Source organism: Aquarana catesbeiana, linkage group LG06 (assembly GCF_042186555.1).
Source record: "Aquarana catesbeiana isolate 2022-GZ linkage group LG06, ASM4218655v1, whole genome shotgun sequence".
NCBI classification, from domain to species: Eukaryota; Metazoa; Chordata; class Amphibia; order Anura; family Ranidae; genus Aquarana; species Aquarana catesbeiana.
In genome coordinates this window covers 23565347-23587484 of record NC_133329.1, presented here as the reverse complement: position 1 = coordinate 23587484, position 22138 = coordinate 23565347, and the positions used below count along the sequence as shown (strand labels likewise).

Sequence of the window (22138 nt, the reverse complement as noted above, 5' to 3'; positions counted from 1 at the left end):
GTGTGGTAGAATACTAACACTGAACATCACCCTGAACACATCATCCCCACTGTGAAACATGGTGGTGGCAGCATCATGTTGTGGGGATGCTTTTCTTCAGCAGGGGCAGGGAAGCTGGTCAGAGTTGATGGAAAGATGGATGGAGCCAAATACAGGACAATCGTAGAAGAAAACCTGTTTAGAGTCTGCAAAAGACTTGAGACTGGGGCAGAGGTTCACCTTCCAGCAGGACAACAACCCTAAACATACAGCCAGGGCTACAATGGAATGGTTTACATCAAAGCATATTTATGTGTTAGAATGGCCCGGCACAGTCCAGACCTAAATCTAATTGAGAATCTGTGGCAAGACTTGAACATTGCTGTTCACAGATGCTCTCCATCCAATCTGACAGAGCTTGAGACATTTTGCAAAGAAGAAAGGGAAAAAATGTCCCTCTCTAGATGTGCAAAGCTGGTAAAGACATCCCCCAAAAGACTTGCAGCTGTAATTGCAGAGAAAAGGGGGTTTTACAAAGTATTGACTCCGGGGGGCGCAATACAAATGCCCCCCACACTTTTCACATATTTATTTGTAAAAAAATTTAAAAGCCATTTATCATTTTCCTTCCACTTCACAATTATGTGTCACTTTGTGTTGGTCTATCACATAAAATCCCAATAAAATACATTTATGTTTTTGGTTGTAATATGACAAAATGTAGAACATTTCAAGCGTTATGAATACTTTTCCAAGGAACTGTAAATATACACAATGGAGCAAAATGTTGAAAATGTGACAAAAAATGTAATTGATAACTGAACAGACATGCAAAAATCTCCTCATGCTTCAGTGATTCATCTTTATTTTGATATGACTATAAATATTGGTAATAAGGAAGTGAATCTGAAATCTGCTGTGGCATTAAACCAAGGGCGTGCTGATTTTTTTATTTATAAAGAGGGGAAGTAAAGCTGATTCGTAACACCTATGAACAGAGTGTGTTGGCAGCAGTTTGTGTTGGTGAGCGATTGACACAGAACATAGAATTCCATAATGAGAGGCCGAACGTCTCTCCCTTTCCTCCTGGTCCTGCTGTGTGCTTCTAATGGATGGACACGTAAGTGTTTTTAGGAGTATTTAACATATTCTCTTGATGTGAATTATATATATATATATATATATATATATATATATATATATATATATATATATATATATATAAAATGTGTGTGTGTATATATGGATGTCTGTGTGTTTGGGTACACTCTTTGAAGAAGTATCAACTCCTTATAAGCTATAAGAATCAGAAGTAAGTAAGATCACTTAGAAGAGGAATTAGACTAAGGATGGGCGAACGGTTCGGCCCGAGCATAAGTTTGAGGCGAACTTTGGTTGTTCGGACGTTCGGCGAACAACGAACATTATGCGGCGTTCGCGGCCAATTCGAAAGCCGCAGGACCCCATTAAATTCTATGGGACACGAACATGAAAAAACAAAAGTGCTCATTTTAAAGGCTAATATGCAAGTTATTGTCATAAAAAGTGTTTGGGGACCTGGGTCCTGCCCCAGGGGACATGTATCAATGCAAAAAAAAGTTTTAAAAATGGAAGGAAATATTCCTTTAAAAGCCGTGCCTATAGTATGCCTGTAAAGTGGCGCAGTTTTCCCGTGTTTAGAACAATACCACAGCAAAATAAAATTTCTAAAGGAAAAAAGTAATCCAAAATTAATCGTCGGGTCTCGGCAATATAGATAAAACTCATTGAAAAAAACGCCATGGTTCCCCCCCCCAGTCCATTACCAGGCCCTTTGGGTCTGGTATGAATATTAAGGGGAACTCCAAACCAAAAATAAATAAATTGCGTGGGGGTCCCCTTAAAATCCATACCAGGCCCTTCAGGTCAGATTAAAAAAAAAAAGGCGTAGGGCCCCCCAAAATCCATACCAGACCCTTATCTGAGCACGCAACCTGGCAGCCCGCCCACCCACGTGGTGTCAGAAGGGGGCGTGGTCACCCGTTTACATCACCGGGTGGTCCCGTCCTCAGCTAAGTAACAGCTGTCACAGAGAAGAAGCGTCTCTCGGTGGGAGGTTCCAATAGTGGTGGAGCTGTTGCGGCTTTTTTTTTTCTCTTTTTTTCGGTCTGTCAGGTGGACTGAGATGGATTTACATTGTGGGACATTTACATTTTTTTATCTTTTAATAAAGGACTTGTCCCAAAGTGTCTCCTGTCTTTTTTACTATTTTTGACACTTTTTTTGTGAAATGGTAAAGGTACAATGTACCCATTACCAATTAACATAGTGGGGGAGGCTGGGATCTGGGAGTCCCCTTGTTAATGGGGCTTGCAGATTCCACAGACCCCCACAACCACTGGGCAAGGGTTGTGGGGATGGGGCCATTGTCCCCATCAACATGGGGACAAGGTGTTTTGGGGGGCTACTCCAAAGCACCCTCCCCATGTTGAGGTCATGTGGCCTGGTACGGTTCAGGGGGGGTGCTCTCTCATCCCCCCTCTCTTTTCTGCCTTCCAGGTTGCGTGCTTGGATAAGGGTCTGGTATGGATTGGGGGGGGGACCCCTGCGCCATTTTTTTAAATTTGATGCAGGGTTTCCCTTAATATCCAGTCAGTGTGAGTTATGAGAGTCGATCACCGTCACATCCGTGTTTACATGTGACCGGCTGTGAATAAACACAGCCGATCAAATGATTAAAGAGCCGTGTTATCAGCTCTTTACAGAGATCGGGGTCGTGCAGTGTCCTAGCAACACTATCTGGCCTTTTTTGCCGTGCTGCGCACCCCCACGGGCATGTGAGGGGGGGTCATTCTGGGGCGACATCATATGACATGACCTCCACCCAGAATGAGAACCACACTGTCCCTCCATCATTTGACAGTGGGCGGGCGGCAAGCGCTCATTTATGAATTTGATGGAGAGATCACACTCCAGGAAAAAGTTCATTTGTGCTGAGAACTTTACTATTAAGAGAACTTCCAGACTTACAATTTTATTTTTTGTTTTTTTTTTCTTCTTTTATTTCTAGATACCACCAGCTCTCCAACCTCTCCTGGTAAGTGATCTCTTTTTGTAATTGTCTTTTTTTTTTTATCTCACTAATGAGAACACTATACCTAAGGCAGATGGCTTTAAAGTGATATTGAACCCAAAACAAAAAATTAATTGTATTGCTGCTCACTGATTCTTAGATGTGGTGGCTACATTCGTTTTCTTTTTTTGGGGGGGGGGGGCTTTTTTCCCTTATTTTTACCTGGTAAGTCTGTTATCTCACATCTTTCTTTAATAGACCAAGCTGTCCAGCAAAAATTGCAGTTATAGAGTTGAGACAAACCATTTAACACTGACAGGGTTGCTTACAATGGTCAGTTTTTAACTTATTTATGTAAAATATCCCAAATGCAAAAAAAAGATGTTGCTGTAATTGCTTATAAATTGTTACTTGTTGTTCAGCTTCAACTTATTAGTCAAGTCCATAAAGGTCCAGTTTATTTATCACCACCCTTTCCTCAGATCAACAATGCTGCTGTCAAATGGTGTCTCCATTGTTCCTCCTTCCAGAATGCAGACACCCTGAGACAAGAAGTGTATTGCTGGCTGGATCAGTAGATGAAAATATAATAAAAATTAAAAAAAAGAAGCTAAAAAAAAAAGAAAAAAAATGCAACCTCCGCATTTAAGGATTGGCAATATTAAATTGTAATTTTGCTTTATAGCTGGATATTGGATGTTGAGTGTTTTAGAGCTTTGAGCTACAAAAGAGCTCTTAATCTTAATGTTAAATAATCTTTTATCAGTAACCCAAATGTTAGTCCTAATCCTAAATATTAGACTAAATTTGTCGTATCCCCAACATTTACTCTTTTAATGAGGTTATTCTTTGACTGGAACAATAAACTTTTACATGAAATCACTGGCTAATCCATGCGGATGACTTTTTGTTTATACTGATGTTTTTTTCTCTTTAGATACTAAAGTCTACAACTGCACACAAAGAGGTAAGACTAGACACTCTGTATATAGAGAGGTAAGACTAGACACTCTGTATATAGAGAGGTAAGACTAGAGACACTGTATATAGAGAGGTAAGACTAGACATTCTGTATATAGAGAGGTAAGACTAGAGACACTGTATATAGAGAGGTAAGACTAGACACTCTGTATATAGAGAGGTAAGACTAGACACACTGTATATAGAGAGGTAAGACTAGACATTCTGTATATAGAGAGGTAAGTCTAGACACACTGTATATAGAGAGGTAAGACTAGACACTCTGTGTATAGAGAGGTAAGACTAGACACTCTGTATATAGAGAGGTAAGACTAGACACTCTGTATATAGAGAGGTAGGTCTAGACACACTGTATATAGAGAGGTAAGACTAGACACACTGTATATAGAGAGGTAAGACTAGACACACTGTATATAGAGAGGTAAGACTAGACACACTGTATATAGAGAGGTAAGACTAGAGACACTGTATATAGAGAGGTAAGACTAGACACTCTGTATATAGAGAGGTAAGACTAGACACTCTGTATATAGAGAGGTAAGACTAGACACACTGTATATAGAGAGGTAAGACTAGACACACTGTATATAGAGAGGTAAGACTAGACACACTGTATATATAGAGGTAAGACTAGACACTCTGTATATAGAGAGGTAAGACTAGACACACTGTATATAGAGGTAAGACTAGACACACTGTATATATAGAGGTAAGACTAGACACTCTGTATATAGAGAGGTAAGACTAGACACTCTGTATATAGAGAGGTAAGACTAGACACTCTGTATATATAGAGGTAAGATTAGACACACTGTATATAGAGAGGTAAGACTAGACACACTGTATATAGAGAGGTAAGACTAGACACACTGTATATAGAGGTAAGACTAGACACACTGTATATATAGAGGTAAGACTAGACACTCTGTATATAGAGAGGTAAGACTAGACACTCTGTATATAGAGAGGTAAGACTAGACACTCTGTATATAGAGAGGTAAGACTAGACACACTGTATATAGAGAGGTAAGACTAGACACACTGTATATAGAGAGGTAAGACTAGACACACTGTATATAGAGAGGTAAGACTAGACACACTGTATATAGAGAGGTAGGTCTAGACACACTGTATACAGAGAGGTAAGCCCCAAGACACTGCACACAGAGATTCTAGTGGATGATCACTGATACAAGAACGCAATCTGTACTTATTTATTTTGCATGCTGGCAGCACCTAAACCTTTCTTTTTATCTTCTCAAGCCACCAAAGTGAATAAAAAAGTGCATGTAAGCACACATACAAAAAATGCACAAGGGGGTGTTGAATGGTTCCCTTTCCAAAGAGGTAGAACCTTTAAATGACGGCCCCCTCGACCCCCCAGGTCGCATGATTCTTGTAAGGCACACTCAGGTCCACCTAGCCTAAAAGCCTGGTGGCCCACACTTCTCATGATCGTGATAGGCCAAATGAGTACTAGGTGGGAGACTCCTGAAGAGACACCCTACCAAGGCAGAGGAGGAAAGAACCTGAAAGAACCTGATGACCACACATCCTTCTCCTAGACTTGCCCTAGAGGGTAGTCCCAAAGACCCATACCCTGCAATACTGAGTGAAAAATTGAAAGACCCATGGAGAAAAATTAAATAAAAAGCACCAAGACAATGGCTAGGCCCTCCAACACCTTGTGGATGTCATCAACAGACCTGTCTTATTTCTGGAAGAAAACATATAAGAATCTGTACATATACTGTATGTGTACAGAATAACTAGAACATCAGGAGTTTGTATATAGTGTATATGTCTACAGCAGTGGTCTCAACTGCAGCCCAGGGACCGGATGTGGCCCTTTGCTTACTTTTATCAGGCCCTTGGTAGATTATATCACCCACTGTCAGCAACAGTGGGGCATAGTTCCTGACACAGACACCAACAATGGGACACTAGTCCTCTCACTAACAATGACGATGAAACACTATTTCTCCCATTGATACCAGTGATGGGGCACTATTCTTCCCACTGATACCAATGATGGGGCACTATTACTCCCACTGATACCGATGATGGGACACTATTCCCCCCATTGACACCAGTAATGGGGAACTATTCTTCACCTTAATATCGATGATGAGACATTGGGGTTGATTTACTAAAGGTAAATAGACTTAGTTTGCATATTGCACACTGCAAGAGCAGTTGCTCCAGAGCTTAGTAAATGAGCAAAATCTTTGCTGATTTCCATTATTATTATTATAATACAGGATTTATATAGCGTTGCAGTTTACGCAGCGCTTTACAATGTGAAGGTAGACAGTACAACTAGAATACACTTTAATAAAGTAGGAATCAGAGAGCCCTGCTCATTAGAGCTTACAATCTAATCTATCATACAATCACGTGCAAGCAAAAATGCTGTTTTTTTTTTTAATTTTCCTTGCATGTGATTGGCTATTCTTTCAAAGTGATGCTTTAGCTCATTTAATAAGCTCTGGAGCAACTGCACTTGCAGAGGGCAACTGCACATTGCAAAGTGCACAGTCTATTTGCCTTTTGGTAAATCAACCCCAATGTCTTCCTCCACTGGCCACAGTCCAGCCCCCCTCTAAAGTTTGAAGGACAGTAAAATGGCACTTAGTTTACAAGGTTTGGAGACCCCTGGTCTACAGTATACTCATACAGGTTATAGTGAGAAGGGACTAAAGGAACCAAAAAGCCCTCCAACTGAATCACTGCATAGCACAGCAAAGTCTTCTTAGAGCAGATGATATTCACATGTCTCATTCCATCACACCTCCAAAAAATAAGAGGTGTAGTCCTTATTCCAGGACAGTGGGCAAAGCCATGCAAATCATTATTTGTATGCACCAAAGAGCCAAATTAACATCTAGGTTGGCACTACCACTTCTCTAACAACCATGGACAGAAAGGAAGCTGTAATTTATAGTAGTAGTAGAAATACTGTACCTTTACTATGTATGATGTTCAGTCAAATGGGTTAAAGTTCAGGATTTTGGGTTAACGTTTGAACAAACACTGAGCACATCTATAACAGTCACATCAAATAAAATAATCAATGGAAGCCTGTAGGGAGAAGGGCTCTGCAGTTCAAGTAAGAGGGTAGGTGGTTGGAGGATGGGGGGGGGGCTGCAGAATGGCACAATGTTCCATGTTACACCCTACATATGTTATTTAGTATAAAAATATGGGATAAACATGAAATAATATGGGAATATAGAGTTAGGGTATATTGGCGCTACCTACAAAATGATATACTGGGACAGCCTCAATACTAGCAGCCCTTGCTTGTAGTAGTAAAACTATACGCTATACACCGTATACAAATCCCCCTTTGTAGTATAAAAGATATCACAGCTATTGAGTATATATCCAGTAGTCATATGCTGTAGAGGGTATATGACAAATTACAGGTGTCGCACAGCCTAATTAGTCCTACAACCTCTGGGATAAAAGCCAGAGACTATATTGCATAGTGTGTATTTAATAGAAACCATACACCGATGCAGTAATGTGCATATAAATTGTGCTATCCTGAGCAGAATACATATGCGTATCAGATATAAAATAAAATAAAAATTACATGCACAAAAACCACATATTAATAGCACAGAAAATCCAGCAGTTAGATCTCTAACATATATTATGACAGTCCATATATTGCTGTTATGTAGCTTATTCAGATTCCCAATGGTGACTTTGGTGTTGCAAACAATTTGTCAGGTGACTCTCGTGCTCCCCCTTTTGGTTGCCTACTCACCAGCTCCCAGAACCCCACCAGGGGTATAGCACCTGTGGTATAGTATGCTGGGTCACTTCACCTGCTGTTTCATCTGATGGGTACTTGTACTGTATTCGGCTCCCCAGGCCCCACGCCGGGGTAATACGCCTGTGTTGAAAAATGGATCGTCTGCTGCTATGTATTGTGCTGGTTGTCTCCTGTGCTTTTCAATCCATAGAGGTGTTGTTTCCCCTCATGATTCAAGGAAAAAAAGGAGAGCTTCCATAGCATAATAAAGTCTAACCACTTTATTTAAAATCATATATGCCCCCACAAACGGGGTATAAGGCATAAAAAACTCAGCCAGCAACGATGATTTTTAAAACATAAAACAATTAAAAAATACAAATGAAACTGTAAAGTCCAGGTACTATTAAGTGTAACTCTGTCCAGATGGAATAGGACAGCGCTAATTGCTGGGCATTATATAAGTTTAAAAAGTTTAAAAAGTCCCTCCAGGCAAACATAAACAACGAGGTGGGGGTATGTAACTACCAGCCGCTGAACAGCTGAACAGCGTACTCCTCTCTCGTAGTCCTGGAGCTGACTGACAGAGCGTGATGCCGTTGTGCACGCTTCGTCACATGACGTCCTCAGCAACCGTTGCTGAGGACGTCATGTGACGAAGCGCGCACAATGGCATCACGCTCTGTCAGTCAGCTCCAGGACTACGAGAGAGGAGTACGCTGTTCAGCTGTTCAGCGGCTGGTAGTTACATACCCCCACCTCGTTGTTTATGTTTGCCTGGAGGGACTTTTTAAACTTTTTAAACTTATATAATGCCCAGCAATTAGCGCTGTCCTATTCCATCTGGACAGAGTTACACTTAATAGTACCTGGACTTTACAGTTTCATTTGTATTTTTTAATTGTTTTATGTTTTAAAAATCATCGTTGCTGGCTGAGTTTTTTATGCCTTATACCCCGTTTGTGGGGGCATATATGATTTTAAATAAAGTGGTTAGACTTTATTATGCTATGGAAGCTCTCCTTTTTTTCCTTGAATCATGAGGGGAAACAACACCTCTATGGATTGAAAAGCACAGGAGACAACCAGCACAATACATAGCAGCAGACGATCCATTTTTCAACACAGGCGTATTACCCTGGCGTGGGGCCTGGGGAGCCGAATACAGTACAAGTACCCATCAGATGAAACAGCAGGTGAAGTGACTCAGCATACTATACCACAGGCGCTATACCCCTGGTGGGGTTCTGGGAGCTGGTGAGTAGGCAACCAAAAGGGGGAGCACGAGAGTCACCTGACAAATTGTTTGCAACACCAAAGTCACCATTGGGAATCTGAATAAGCTACATAACAGCAATATATGGACTGTCATAATATATGTTAGAGATCTAACTGCTGGATTTTCTGTGCTATTAATATGTGGTTTTTGTGCATGTAATTTTTATTTTATTTTATATCTGATACGCATATGATATCTGCTCAGGATAGCACAATTTATATGCACATTACTGCATCGGTGTATGGTTTCTATTAAATGCACACTATGCAATATAGTCTCTGGCTTTTATCCCAGAGGTTGTAGGACTAATTAGGCTGTGCGACACCTGTAATTTGTCATATACCCTCTACAGCATATGACTACTGGATATATACTCAATAGCTGTGATATCTTTTATACTACAAAGGGGGATTTGTATACGGTGTATAGCGTATAGTTTTACTACTACAAGCAAGGGCTGCTAGTATTGAGGCTGTCCCAGTATATAATTTTGTAGGTAGCGCCAATATACCCTAACTCTATATTCCCATACGCTTTGCAAAGAACCTTACCAGGGACTTTGTGTGAGGGAGGCAGCAACCTGTGGTTTCTGACCCTATATACGTACCCTAAGCGCAGTTTGTACCCATATAAACATGAAATAATGTTGGAAAGGTGGAACCAGCCTTTACCAGGATCAGCTACAGGGCTTCCTACCACGCTGAAGTGTTGGGTAGATCTCCACCTAGTTGTCTTACATGGAAAAAAAATGTGCAAAGAACATTTGTGAATACAAGTTTTTAATATTTTTATTAAAGGTTTTTTAGAGAATGTGTGACGCTATGTTTGTATACTTTCTTTTGTTCTATAGTGTTTATAAAATATCTCTGATTGAAGGAAGTAGCAAAGAGATGTGTATAAGGAAGGAACAAAGCCATGGATATTGTGTATAAGGAAGGAACAAAGCCATGGATATTGTGTATTGGGAAGGAACAAAGCCATGGATATTGTGTATTGGGAAGGAACAAAGCCATGGATATTGTGTATTGGGAAGGAACAAAGCCATGGATATTGTGTATTGGGAAGGAACAAAGCCATGGATATTGTGTATTGGGAAGGAACAAAGCCATGGATATTGTGTATTAGAAAGGAACAAAGCCATGGATATTGTGTATTAGAAAGGAACAAAGCCATGGATATTGTGTATTAGGAAGGAACAAAGCCATGGATATTGTGTATTAGGAAGGAACAAAGCCATGGATATTATGTAATACAATTACAACAATAAAAGAGAACATTTATCTGGAAAGATATACTCCAAACTTTCCCTGCACCGAGACTGAACCATTTCTTCCCATCCAGGGTCACCATCTGCTTCCTGGACTGAGTTACCAGCTCAGAAATGACACAGTCATGGTCACACATGTCTAACACTGATCAGCCCCCTGCAGAGCAGTCCCTTACCTTATGCTTTTTACAAAGTTACAATTTTGCAGTCTGATCACTGAGGGAGGGGAGACTGAGGAAATGCTTCCTCCTGCCTGCACCTAGTGAAATCACCTCAGCCTAGGCAAAGTCACTGATTAGAGCATGTTTTTTTTTTAATGGTAACAAGTAGTGTTTATACTAAAAACAAAATGCTCCGGCATATTATATTTATTTATTGCAGGCTTTTACATGGTGCCATCATCTTATGTAGTACTTTCCACATATTGTACATTCACACCAGTCCCTTCCCCAAAGGGATCTTACAATCTAATATCCCTACCTCACATGCATACACATTCTAGGGCCAATTAATCTATGAGAATGTCTCATGCTGGTAGAGTAAATGTCCCTAGAATGTGTATGCATGTGAGGTATGGGTTTTAGATTGTAAGCTATTGCCCTGCAGCACTAGGGTCATCAGCTCAAATCCCAACGATGGTGCTACCTGCATGGACTAATGCCGCGTACACATGACCGGACTTTACGGCATACTTTGCCCGGCTGACTTTTCTACGGACTTTCCGAATGAACAGAATTGCCTACACACGATCAACCAAAGTCTGACGGATTCGTACGTGATGACGTATGACCGGACTAAAACAAGGAAGTTCAAAGCCAGTAGCCAATAGCTGCCCTAGCGTCGGTTTTTGTCCGTCGGACTAGCATACAGATGAGCGGACTTTTCGACCCGGACTCGAGTCCGTCGGATAGATTTGAAACATGTTTCAAATCTAAGTCCGTCAAACTTTTGAGAAAACAAAGTCCGCTGGAGCCCACACACGATCGAATTGTCAGACGAAATCTGGTACGCCGGACCAAGTATGCCGTAAAGTCAGATCGTGTGTACGCAGCATTACTAGCACTAAACAGAAGGAGAGGACCCCAAAGACATTCTCATGAGAATGTCTTTGGGGTCCTCTTCCTTTCTGTTTAGTGCTAGTCAGTCCATGCAGGTAGCACCATCATTGGGAATTGAGCTGATGACCTTAGTGCTGCAGGGCAAGAGCTTACAATCTAAAACCCATACCTCACATGCATACACATTCTAGGGACAGTTATCCTACCAGCATGTCTTTGGAGTCCTCTCCTCCTGGTAAGTGCTGGTTAGTTTTTACAAGTAGCTCCATGGTTGGGATTTGAGCTGATGAACTTAGTTCTGCAAGGCAGGAGTGCTAACCAATAAGCTACTGTGCTTTTAGAAGATACCTGTCAATCTATGGTCAGCCTTAAACTCCCCAACAAAATGTGGTCTTACAGAAATTCTGTATGGAAGTGCAACACCTGAACTTACCAAGATGACGCGTAAATTATTTTACCAGTGATTCTGATTGCATACTACAGTAAATGTTCATGAGCAATTGTTTTCATATAACCATTTTTTTTTACAGAAGGGACCTCCCTTACGGTACTGATAGAAGAATGTATGACCTATTTTGGTTTCACATATTACTTTGAACCAGTCCTGAATTATATATCAGCAAGATTTCCCTGTGTTACTCAACAATACACTTCTATCCTCCTAAACTATACAGGTAAATGCAAATCCCAGGTCTTTGATAACACATAATTCAAACATTATCATTACTTCCTCAAAGATCGGGTATGGATTGTATCTTTCCATCAGTATATGCAAGGTTTCATTTCCCAAAGAAATATCTGTAGCCGAGATTATTCCATCTCCTTACATCTATTTTTCTGTGTTGTATGGAACTACTTTGGTTTATTATTGTTCAGTTGTATGCAGACATCTAACAGCAGTTTTGGGGGCCACTACAATTTGTTTACTATATGATCTGGTTTCTCTGTCTGTCCTTCCTGTTTAGTGCTAGTTGGTTTAGTCCTAGCTAGACCCCCCCCCCCATTTCTACCATGTTCCATCAGTGTCAGGAGTCTGCCGGGGTCTTAAGCTCTCGACTGGAGTGTGACTTGTCTTTCCTGCCACTCCAGTTCTCGCGTTTAACTATCGGAATTGTCATAGTTCTGCATAACTACATTTGCTGTGAGTCTCACCTCTCACCTCAATCTGATCATGTGGGCAAACAGGGTAAACATCTTATATACAAGGATGGCACAACCTTGATTAATTCAAGTTCTTATTTAGTGCCCAAAAACAACTATTAATAATATCCTAAAAAAGCACAGCTGTGGCCAATGGGAATGCTTTGGACTGCTACTCCTCTCAACTAAAGGAACTTGGGTAGTCCCGTAAATGTCCTCAAAAAAAAGAAAGATGTCAGCATGCCCACAGGGCCGCAGGGCAATTGTTTTACTGAATGCCTGAAGATATTTGCATATTTGTAAGTGCATTACTATTTTAATAAAGCATAATTTTATTGGAAACTGAGCGATTTATATTCCTCTCTCCGTATATGCCTGGCTGATGTATTGTGCCTGACATTTGACTGGCTGGTTATCTGGCTGGTTATCTTGGAAATTCTTCTGATGATCTATCTGACATGTGTGTTCCTTGAAGAAAGTTACATGTTTATGCCTTTGAAGACAATCTGTGTGTAGCACCTTCTCTGTCACAGGCCCTGGAAATGGGACTATCTTATCTATTTTATGCCATTAATTATATAGAGATTCTATTTATGGTGGTATTGGCATTTGAATGAACTTTTTATAATCACAATGATTTGGCACTTTGTGTGTATATAATTACCATTTTTTGCCAATATAGGCACTTTATATAAGAGCACTTTACTATTTTTTTACTATTTTGAGGTATTTCACTTTATTAACAGTGCAACACTGTGGTTTGACTATTTAGTTTGGGTATTTTTATATGCAGTACTGTGAGTGCAGCTTTTGATTAATACTTTATAGGAAATTACACGTAGCACACAATAATCCCTTTTTAGCACAAATATAATGCACTCATTTAGTAATAGTAAATGCTGGCATGTAACAAAGATCTGGTCAGATCAGTCAATCCTGGCAAAGATCATCTGCTGGGGAAGGAGAACTCGATAAGTGTTGCAGGTGGCCTCCCAGGGATGCCTCAACCATTAGGCTGGGTCTTACGTCCCCAGGAACAAAAGAAAGCTGTTCAAAGCCCCAGCCTATTTGTACCCATATCAGTCTCCTGCTGGTCACTCACCTGACTGGGATTGACTGCAGAGGCATAAACATGCAGGCCAGGGTCTGACTCTTCCACTAAATATATCCCAAGGTGCAGTGGGATGCAGGGGAAATTAGCTGAATCTGTACCAGCAGAGCCTAGAACCGACCTAAACCAATGATTGCTACTCTCCCTGATTACCAGGATACCAAAAACTAAATTTACCCTATCACTAGTGCCTACTGAGGGGTGCTACAAACTTCTGTGTTTATTGAAGAGTTAATGTAGTTGTAAAGCCTAAAGGTTCTTAACCTTCAGTATGCAGCTCCCCCTAATACTTACCTGAGCCCGATCTAGTGATGTGCATGAGAGCAACTGCTGTCTCGGCTCTCTGCATCATTGGCTCAGAGACAACAGTGGGGTTTTGGAGTGGGCACACACCAGGGAGGGGGGGCAAGTAGGGCCGGCGAGGGGCCTGAGAAAAGAAGGATCGGAACTGCACTGTGCAAAACCCTTGCACAGAGCAGGTAAGTTTGACATGTTTGTTTAAAAAAAATGAAGCCTTTAGTATCACTTTAAGCTGTTTGTGGATGGTCCAAGTCAGCAGGTGACCATAGTGTCTGGTCAGATTGGTTATAAGGAGGTATGTCAATGCATAAAGTGGGATTTAAGACATAACACAGATGCTGATAACCTCAGCTCCTGGGCTTAGTGCTTGATGTACGGGGTTACTGACAGACAATGTTTCCATCCTACATGCTGGGTAGGACCTGAAAGATCTGCTATGTCTGTGTATTATTTTAAAAAGGTGCTTGGAGGAATAGCCAGTGTCCATGTATTGTTATAAAATGGTACCTGCGACTCAAGTGGTTTGTTTAACATCCAGATACTTAACCTAAACTTTTCTCTAAAATCTTTAACAAAGCTGCCTAAAGCTTGCCAAAAGCCTTTGTAATGTTTTACAACAGACTAAGTACAGTGACTTACTAAAAAAAAAAATCAATCGTTTTACTTTCAGAAACAAAGGAATCAATCACCACTGACAAAAACACTTTCTTGCAAAGCTTAATAGGAGGTGATTGGCGATCTAAATTTGGTGATTTTGATTTGTATGACCAAATGGCAAAATGCAATCAGTCCCTCCTCCATGGGCTGAAGAGAGCTCTACAGATTTCCCCTGCTGAGTCTATTATTGCCATAGTTACTTCTGGCTCCATGGCAGATTACAAAGACACTCAGCTCCTGTCTGAGGTTTATACATTGCTGGAGGAAAAGAAGTCCCAAGTAAGAACCTTTCAGATAAAAGTTTACATCGTCTACGTATCTATTACCCATGGGTAAATCTTTGATCTTTCTCTGCAGGTACATTTTGTGTGGCACTTTGGGTTTTGTGCAGTGAACGATGACCAAAAAGATATATTCAATAAGTTGTCATTTCTTAGTTTTGGAGAATTTATCAGTGCACCAAATATACAATACTTCAAGGTAGGAAGTCATCTTTACATGCATATTAGTGAAGATTATGGCTTTGGTGTGGACAGCCTCAGAATACTTTAGAAAATACTTTAACGTTATATCGAGATTCCTAATGTATGTGTTTGCAATAAGAGTGACAGAAGGTCGGGAAGGATTTCAGAACAAAATCTTGCTTATTCATCCCTCTACTTAAATGGGCAATTGGTCAGTTTTTCCCAGATAATTTTTTCTTGTTCCTTTTAGATATGAAGATATTTACCCCCATTTGTCTGGGTAGTTATAATGTTTCCCAGTGGTAGCTGGGAGCTAGAATCCTTATTTGTAGGGCAGCTATTCTTGACTTAGAGTCAATGTAGTCCCAAAAGGCTTGTTCACACGAGCCTTGCTCTCTTAAGAGCAAACTGCATTTGAATCCCTCTTCAGAGAGTGTTACACAGGCAGTGAGGAGGCAATGTATAGCATCTTCATTGCCTGTTTTAACCCCATGAAGCTTGCCCCCAGAATATAATTTATGCCGCAACTGTAAAGTAATTATGACCACAGCATGTTTACACCCCTCACCGTTACCTCTGCAGCTAAAGGGGGAGTGGTGGGGGGGTTCAAAAACATGGCTCAACCACTGGGTTTTAGGAGCCCCCCATTACCTTACAATTAGCAGGTGTGCTGTTAACCTGCCGTTTGTTCTCTTTCAGTTGATCATTGGGCTGCCTTTCAGGTCTATTGGATAGGCTTCCAATAGTCAAATGAAGGGGTGCACATGGCAGTGGCAAAGACAGAGGCTTGGCACTCTCAGCCTGAACCTAAGCTGTTGCCTTACAATTAAAATAGCAGCATTGTCAACCTGCCATATGTGCTCCATTTGTTAACCTTTTGTCTGCCTATCAAGTCTATTTGATAGGCTCCCAATGGTCAACTGAAGGGGTGCACATGGCAGTAGCAGAGGCTCAGCACTGTAAGTCTGCACCTAAGCCATTGTCTTCCAATTAGCATTAGAATTATCAACATGCCATATGTGCTTCTTTAGTTGACCATTGGTTTGCCTATCAGGTCTATTGGATAGGCTACCAAAGATCAATGGAAGTGCCCTAACCTGAGCTTGCTTCCTGTGTTTTCCTTCAATTTCCTGCTATTGTACTCTGCATATGCTAGTTGTCTCCCCATTCTCAGGTGGGCATACCTTGGGGCCGCAACCTGGTTCCAGCTTGTTGCAAGTCCATCCCCATCATCAGGGGGCCCTGGTGAAGAAGCAGGCTGGGGCTTAGACTCCTTGCCCTGGGGAACTCTGAGTTAGTGAACTACAGGCGCTTGATATCACAGACTCCTGACACATGTATTATTCAAGAAAAAACATCATCATTAAAGAACTGGGCAATAGTCACCCCCAACAAATCCTATACAGGTTACTATGTAGCTAATGAACTATATCTATATTGACATGGCAGATTGGGGGAATTTTTTTTCCATACACAGAAATAATAATTTAAAAAACTGCTGAGTAGTTTCTTCTATGCTTTTTATAATGATCTTCATTAGGAAGATTTGCTACATAAGAGATGTGCTGCTCCCCACTAAGGGCGTCAATGATCCCAGGGCAAGCAAAAAAAACAAAAACACCAAGGGTATGCACAAAAGGGGATGCAGAGAAAGTTACAGAACAAGGCATACACCTTATCAGCAATGACCACATGAATATGGAAAGGTAGTTGATTAAGACTGGCAGCAAGAGAATGGAGCAGCAATAATAGTCTGACAGTCCTACGAGAACAACCAGAATTGCTCCACATGCAGCTGCATCCACTGACACCGACTTTTAGTTAATAAATTATACCAGAAATTGTGTCTAATTTTTAAAACATTTGAATATATTCATTTTTATACAGGCTTTATATAGTGTGAACAGTTTTCTCAGAGTGTTTTCACTTTTTTTTTTTTTTTTCCCTGAGCAGACTAGGCAGTTAAAGTAAAACAGATTTACCACAATCAATAGCCCATACTGCTTTATACTCAACCTCATTTTATTATTTGATTTTTTTTTTATGGTTGAATAAAATACTTTTTTTTGTTTTTTTATTTTACAGTTTATTCAGTCTCTGAAATTACTTATGTCTAAACCTCTAAATTCCTCTGTGCAAATCCTGCATGCAAATGCAAGTGTTACAGGCAATTATACAGAAGCATTTAATGTTACAAAATCCTTAACATTTTTACTGATCGCAAGAGATGAAACCTTTGCCCTGCAACTCACTGATCCAAAAGGTAAGATTGTTGTAGAGAACCGGCTAAGAGTGATGAATTTTGTTAAAATATTATGAATTTTATGCTCCTGGGTCCCCAGACACTAAGGGCGTTATATAAAGATTCAGTATTTTTTCTTTTAAAACATTCTTTAAACAAAGATTCAATGTGAGAATGTTTCAGCATCCATGTGAAAGGCACAATAAATCCCCATAATATTGTAATATGTGTGAAATGTCAGTTTCTATTTGTTGCCTTTCACAGGCTGAGTGTAACATTTCCTAAAAATCATTGCGAATAGAAAATAGCCTTAGAACATTCAACCAGAAAAGGCAAAGAACAGTTGACAAACACTATTAGGTGCTCTGATCTTTATATCCCTCCAAACTCTGGTAGACACACTTTATAAGTGCTCAATGGTACAACACATTAGGTAGTTACAGTTACAGTTCCTCCCACCCTCTAGGACCAAAGACAAAAACAAGAGAGAGTGCCCTCATCCTAGCGTAAAAAAAACATTTATTACCCACTTAAAACAATATCCAATGCACTCACATTTAGGTGAAGGAATAAAAGTACATCAGTGAGCTCCTGGTCACCTCTCCTCGATAAGACACAATTTCAATCCATGGGGGAGAAGACCATGTGTAATGATATGGACAAACTGCTGCAGAGACTCCCATATACAGTGGAACCTTGGATTATGAGCATAGTCTGTTCCAGGAGAATGCTTGTAATCCAAAGCAAACGAGTTTCCCCATAGAAGTCAATGGAAACAAAGATAATTTGTTCCGCATTGACTTTTATTGCATGCAATACCACATGTGGCAAGAGGTGGGGGGCGCCGGAGAGCCTCAGATACTCTGGGACAGCTCGGCTGAACTCGGAAAGCCTCAGGAAGCTCGGAAACTCTCGGGAACGGAGTATCTCTGAGGGTTTCCGAGTATTTCCAAGTGATTTCCAAATGGCTCCGAACCGTTCCGAATGTCACCGTCAACCCGCACCTCTGGCCAAATGCTGTACTGCACACCCCATTAGCTTGAATTCTGCTCGTTTTGCGAGACACCACTCAGAAGTTTAACAAAAAAAGTTGCTTGTCTTTCAAAATGCTCGTTAACTGCATTACTCCTTAATCAGGGCTCCACTGTACTGAAGTTTAAGGCTCCTTCACACCTGAGGGTATTGATTCATTGGCATTTTTCAGGCGTTTTTTAAAGCTTTTTTGCAGCTTTTTTTTTGTTTCAATATTTTTTATTCAAGATTTTCGCAGAACAAAAAAAAAGATTCCAGCATTGATTTGGAACAATACGTAACTTCCGCAATATGAATTGCATACTGTATAAAAATAGAAAGTCATACTTTATAACTACAGGATTACAAAGCGAAGGACATATTACAACAATCTGTAAGGAGACAACTAGTCTTATATATTTCAGGGGTATATATCCACAATCTGTAATAATGATGCTCTATTAACCACAGTCTTATTTTCTAGTTTCCAAATGGACCATAAAAACGGACTGTAAAACCTAGAAGTCTCAGTATGTCTTTCTACGTTATGGTAACAACGCAGTTTAATGGGGTTCAGAGTATGTCCTTCACACTAGGGGATGTACATCCCCTCAACCAAATAGCTGAGGATGCTCCATCCCCCATGTCTTGGAGAGATTTGGTTATATGCTATACATAATCAATCTCACCTGCGCTAACATGCGCCCTTTCAGCATAATGGTATAATACATCTCTAAATAACCCATGTCTCCCGCATTTCACCAGTAAACAGACATGACCATACCTACGTCCTCATCTCAGCATCACTGCCTACCGAGCAGTTCACTGGTTCTTTTATTCAAAGACAACAAAAGAAATGACAATCAGGAAGTCCTGGCTCCAACAGCCAATCACCTCCTACACAGGATGTGACCTCACAGGATATGACCAAAAGATGTGACAACACAGGATGTGACAACACAGGATGTGAATGTCAACACAGGGAAAATTAATTTATACAACAACCAATGAACACAGTTCCTGCTGATGGGAGCTTATCTGCATCTGTATGCCCATGGCACCACAAATATGTTGATCAGGCATACAGGGGTGACACGAGCACACATCCGCTAAACCGAGAATGTCTTTGCTGAGCGGACACATCCTCCCAGACGAACGTCTGTGCATCACACAGGGGCCCCTTTTCCGGCAGACATATCCTCACTCCGCAAACACCTCTCTCCAACTTCAGGAAGTTTTCCACTACCTAACGGATCTCAACCAGCATCAGTCTGCCCCAGTCAGCTCTTTAGAGAGGGTTGTGGGAGAACTAACACTGGGAGACACTATGACAATACATAGTAAAATATATCTTCATAAAATTTCCACAACACCCATAAACATCGAGTTACACAGTCCGAGTCACTCAATAAATAAATCAAGAGAAAAGACCAAAAAGAACAAAAAAGGGATTTTTTTTTAGAGTCCATTCTATGCTTTTCTTTTCTATTCCATTCTTTTCTTTTCAATTTTATTATATTCTATAAAGCAGCCTAATTAGGAATCATTATCTTATTTCACTTTTAGCCCTTACCATATTCATTGCAATCTGCTTCCATTTCTAATGAATGAGTACGGGATCCAATGTCAATCACACTGTTTAGTGATGTAGATGCATTGTCAGTCATGATGAACCACACCCTGAAAACCCGTAGACATGGCGACCTTTTACTGCTGGATTATTTGTGCCTAAAGACAATTTTTCCCGATGTTGCTGAAATTGAATCAGCCGAGGAACTTGGATGATGTCTTTGGTCGTGGTGTCACTTTGAATCAGTCCCCTGATTTTTTTTTTTTTACGTTTGAGACAGAGAAAGAGATTCTTCTCTACAGCCCTGCACTCTCTAACATTGATCAGGAAGGGCTCATTTTGGTAACTGGTTTGGTAAAATTATGGACATACAGTAATATTTTCAACCTTTTAAAATATAAGACCAGGACAATGTATCAGATATTCATGTTGGCATCATTGATGGTGGGCTTTGCTGGGGATTGACCTCCACGCAGAAATTCAGCAGTTTCAAAACCTAGTTTTTGTCCTAAATTGTTCAACTGTAAAACAGTCCAGAACTCTCCCTGGAAAGAGGTATAGAAACTAGAGATATACAAATCTGTAAATAGCATTGTTTTTAAGTTACGTAAGCGTACATACGCAGTTATTTATTGATTGATTCATTTGTTTATTTCATTTAATTTTAGGAAACATGGTCAAATTTGAAAAAGTACCTTCCGACTATTACAAGAGACAGAAATTTTTAGATTCTGTAAGTTATCATTTGGTAAAAAGTCCGGCTGCGGGAACTTGGACTCTTAATGCTCAGGGGGAAGGGTCACTTACTGTTCGAATATTAGGATTTTCTGGTAAGTTTTACTAGCTTGGAATATGAAAATAATGACTAATACACTAAACAATAGAACTTCATTAGTTCTTTGCCCTGTCTGCTAAACTCATGTCTTTTAGGGCTTGTTCACGTGTAGGTTGATCTTGTTTGGGTCACTCTTCAGAGAGCATTTTACAGGCAGTGAGGATGTATTGTATTGCCTCCTCCTCGCCTGCTTTGACTCCTTTGTATCGCGCACTAGCACTCTGCAACAGCGCGCATTGCATATGGTTGCGGGCAGTGTTAATTTCGTAGACTAAAATATGTTAGTCTAATATATTAATATTATTATAGATAACTAAAATACAACTAAAACTAAAACAATTCAGGTGACTAAAATACAACTAAAATGACATTTTAGTAAAGAGACTAAAATATGACTAAAACTAAAATGACATTTTAGTAAAAAGACTAAAACTAAATAGAATTTATATAACAAAATTTGTGTCTGTGGTGCATGTTCAAACCTTAATATTATAAATAAGAAGGTTATTAGATTTTTACTCCAGGAGTATAGAATGTTTTGGCAGTTCTAAAGAAATAATACATTAAAATTTTAACTAAACCCATTCGATTTTAGTAGACTAAAATGTACTGGAGGTTTTAGTCGACTAAAATACGACTAGAATTAAAACAACTCAGATGACTAAAATATGACTAAAACTGCATTTTAGTCAAAAGACTATAACTAAAACTAAATGAAATTTGCTGAAGCAAAATAATGGACTTTAACCAGTTCAATACCGGGCCTATTATGGCACTCCTTTCCTACATGTAAAAATCATCATTTTTTTGCTCGAAAATTACTCGGAACCCCCAAACCTTATATATTGTATTTTTTTAAAAGACACCCTAGGGAATAAAATGGCGGTCATTGCAACTTTTTATGTCACACGGTATTTTCTGAACAATTTTTAAAACGCATTTTTTTTGGAGAAAAAAAATGTTTCATGAATTAAAATATAACAAAGCAGTAAAGTTAGCCCAATTTTTTGTATAATGTGAAAGATGATGTTACGCCGAGTAAATAGATACCCAACATGACACACTTAAAAATTGCGCACATTCGTGGAATGGTGCCAAACTTTGGTACTTAAAAATCTCCATAGGCGACACTTTAAAATTTTTTACAGGTTACATGTTTAGAGTTACAGAGGAGGTCTAGTGCTAGAATTGTTGCTCTCACTCTAACTCATGCGACGATAACTCACATGTGTGGTTTGAATGGCGTTTACATATGTCGGCGGGACTTGCGCATGCATTCGCTTCTGTGCATGAACACACGGGGATGGGGGGAGCGCTTTATTTTATTTTTTTTTACTGTCTTTTTTTTTTTACACTTTTTAAAAAAATGTTTGATCACTTTTATTCCTATTACAAGGGATGTAAACATCCCTTGTAATAGGAATGGTGT

At 39.9% G+C, this 22138-nt stretch overlaps 1 protein-coding gene across 1 annotated transcript in view; it reads left to right on the top strand.

Moving 5' to 3' along the window:
• The first annotated feature begins 933 nt into the window (after positions 1-933).
• The window catches only part of LOC141148228 (uncharacterized), a 30293-nt gene continuing 9088 nt past the window's right edge, over positions 934-22138 (top strand). Inside the window, exons 1-8 of the mRNA XM_073635476.1 lie at positions 934-1099; positions 3029-3055; positions 3969-3998; positions 11910-12053; positions 14601-14866; positions 14945-15067; positions 17137-17314; positions 20543-20704. Of these exons, the coding sequence (XP_073491577.1) occupies positions 1036-1099; positions 3029-3055; positions 3969-3998; positions 11910-12053; positions 14601-14866; positions 14945-15067; positions 17137-17314; positions 20543-20704 (994 nt within the window). The 5' untranslated portion in view covers positions 934-1035. The remainder of the gene's footprint in view (positions 1100-3028; positions 3056-3968; positions 3999-11909; positions 12054-14600; positions 14867-14944; positions 15068-17136; positions 17315-20542; positions 20705-22138) is intronic.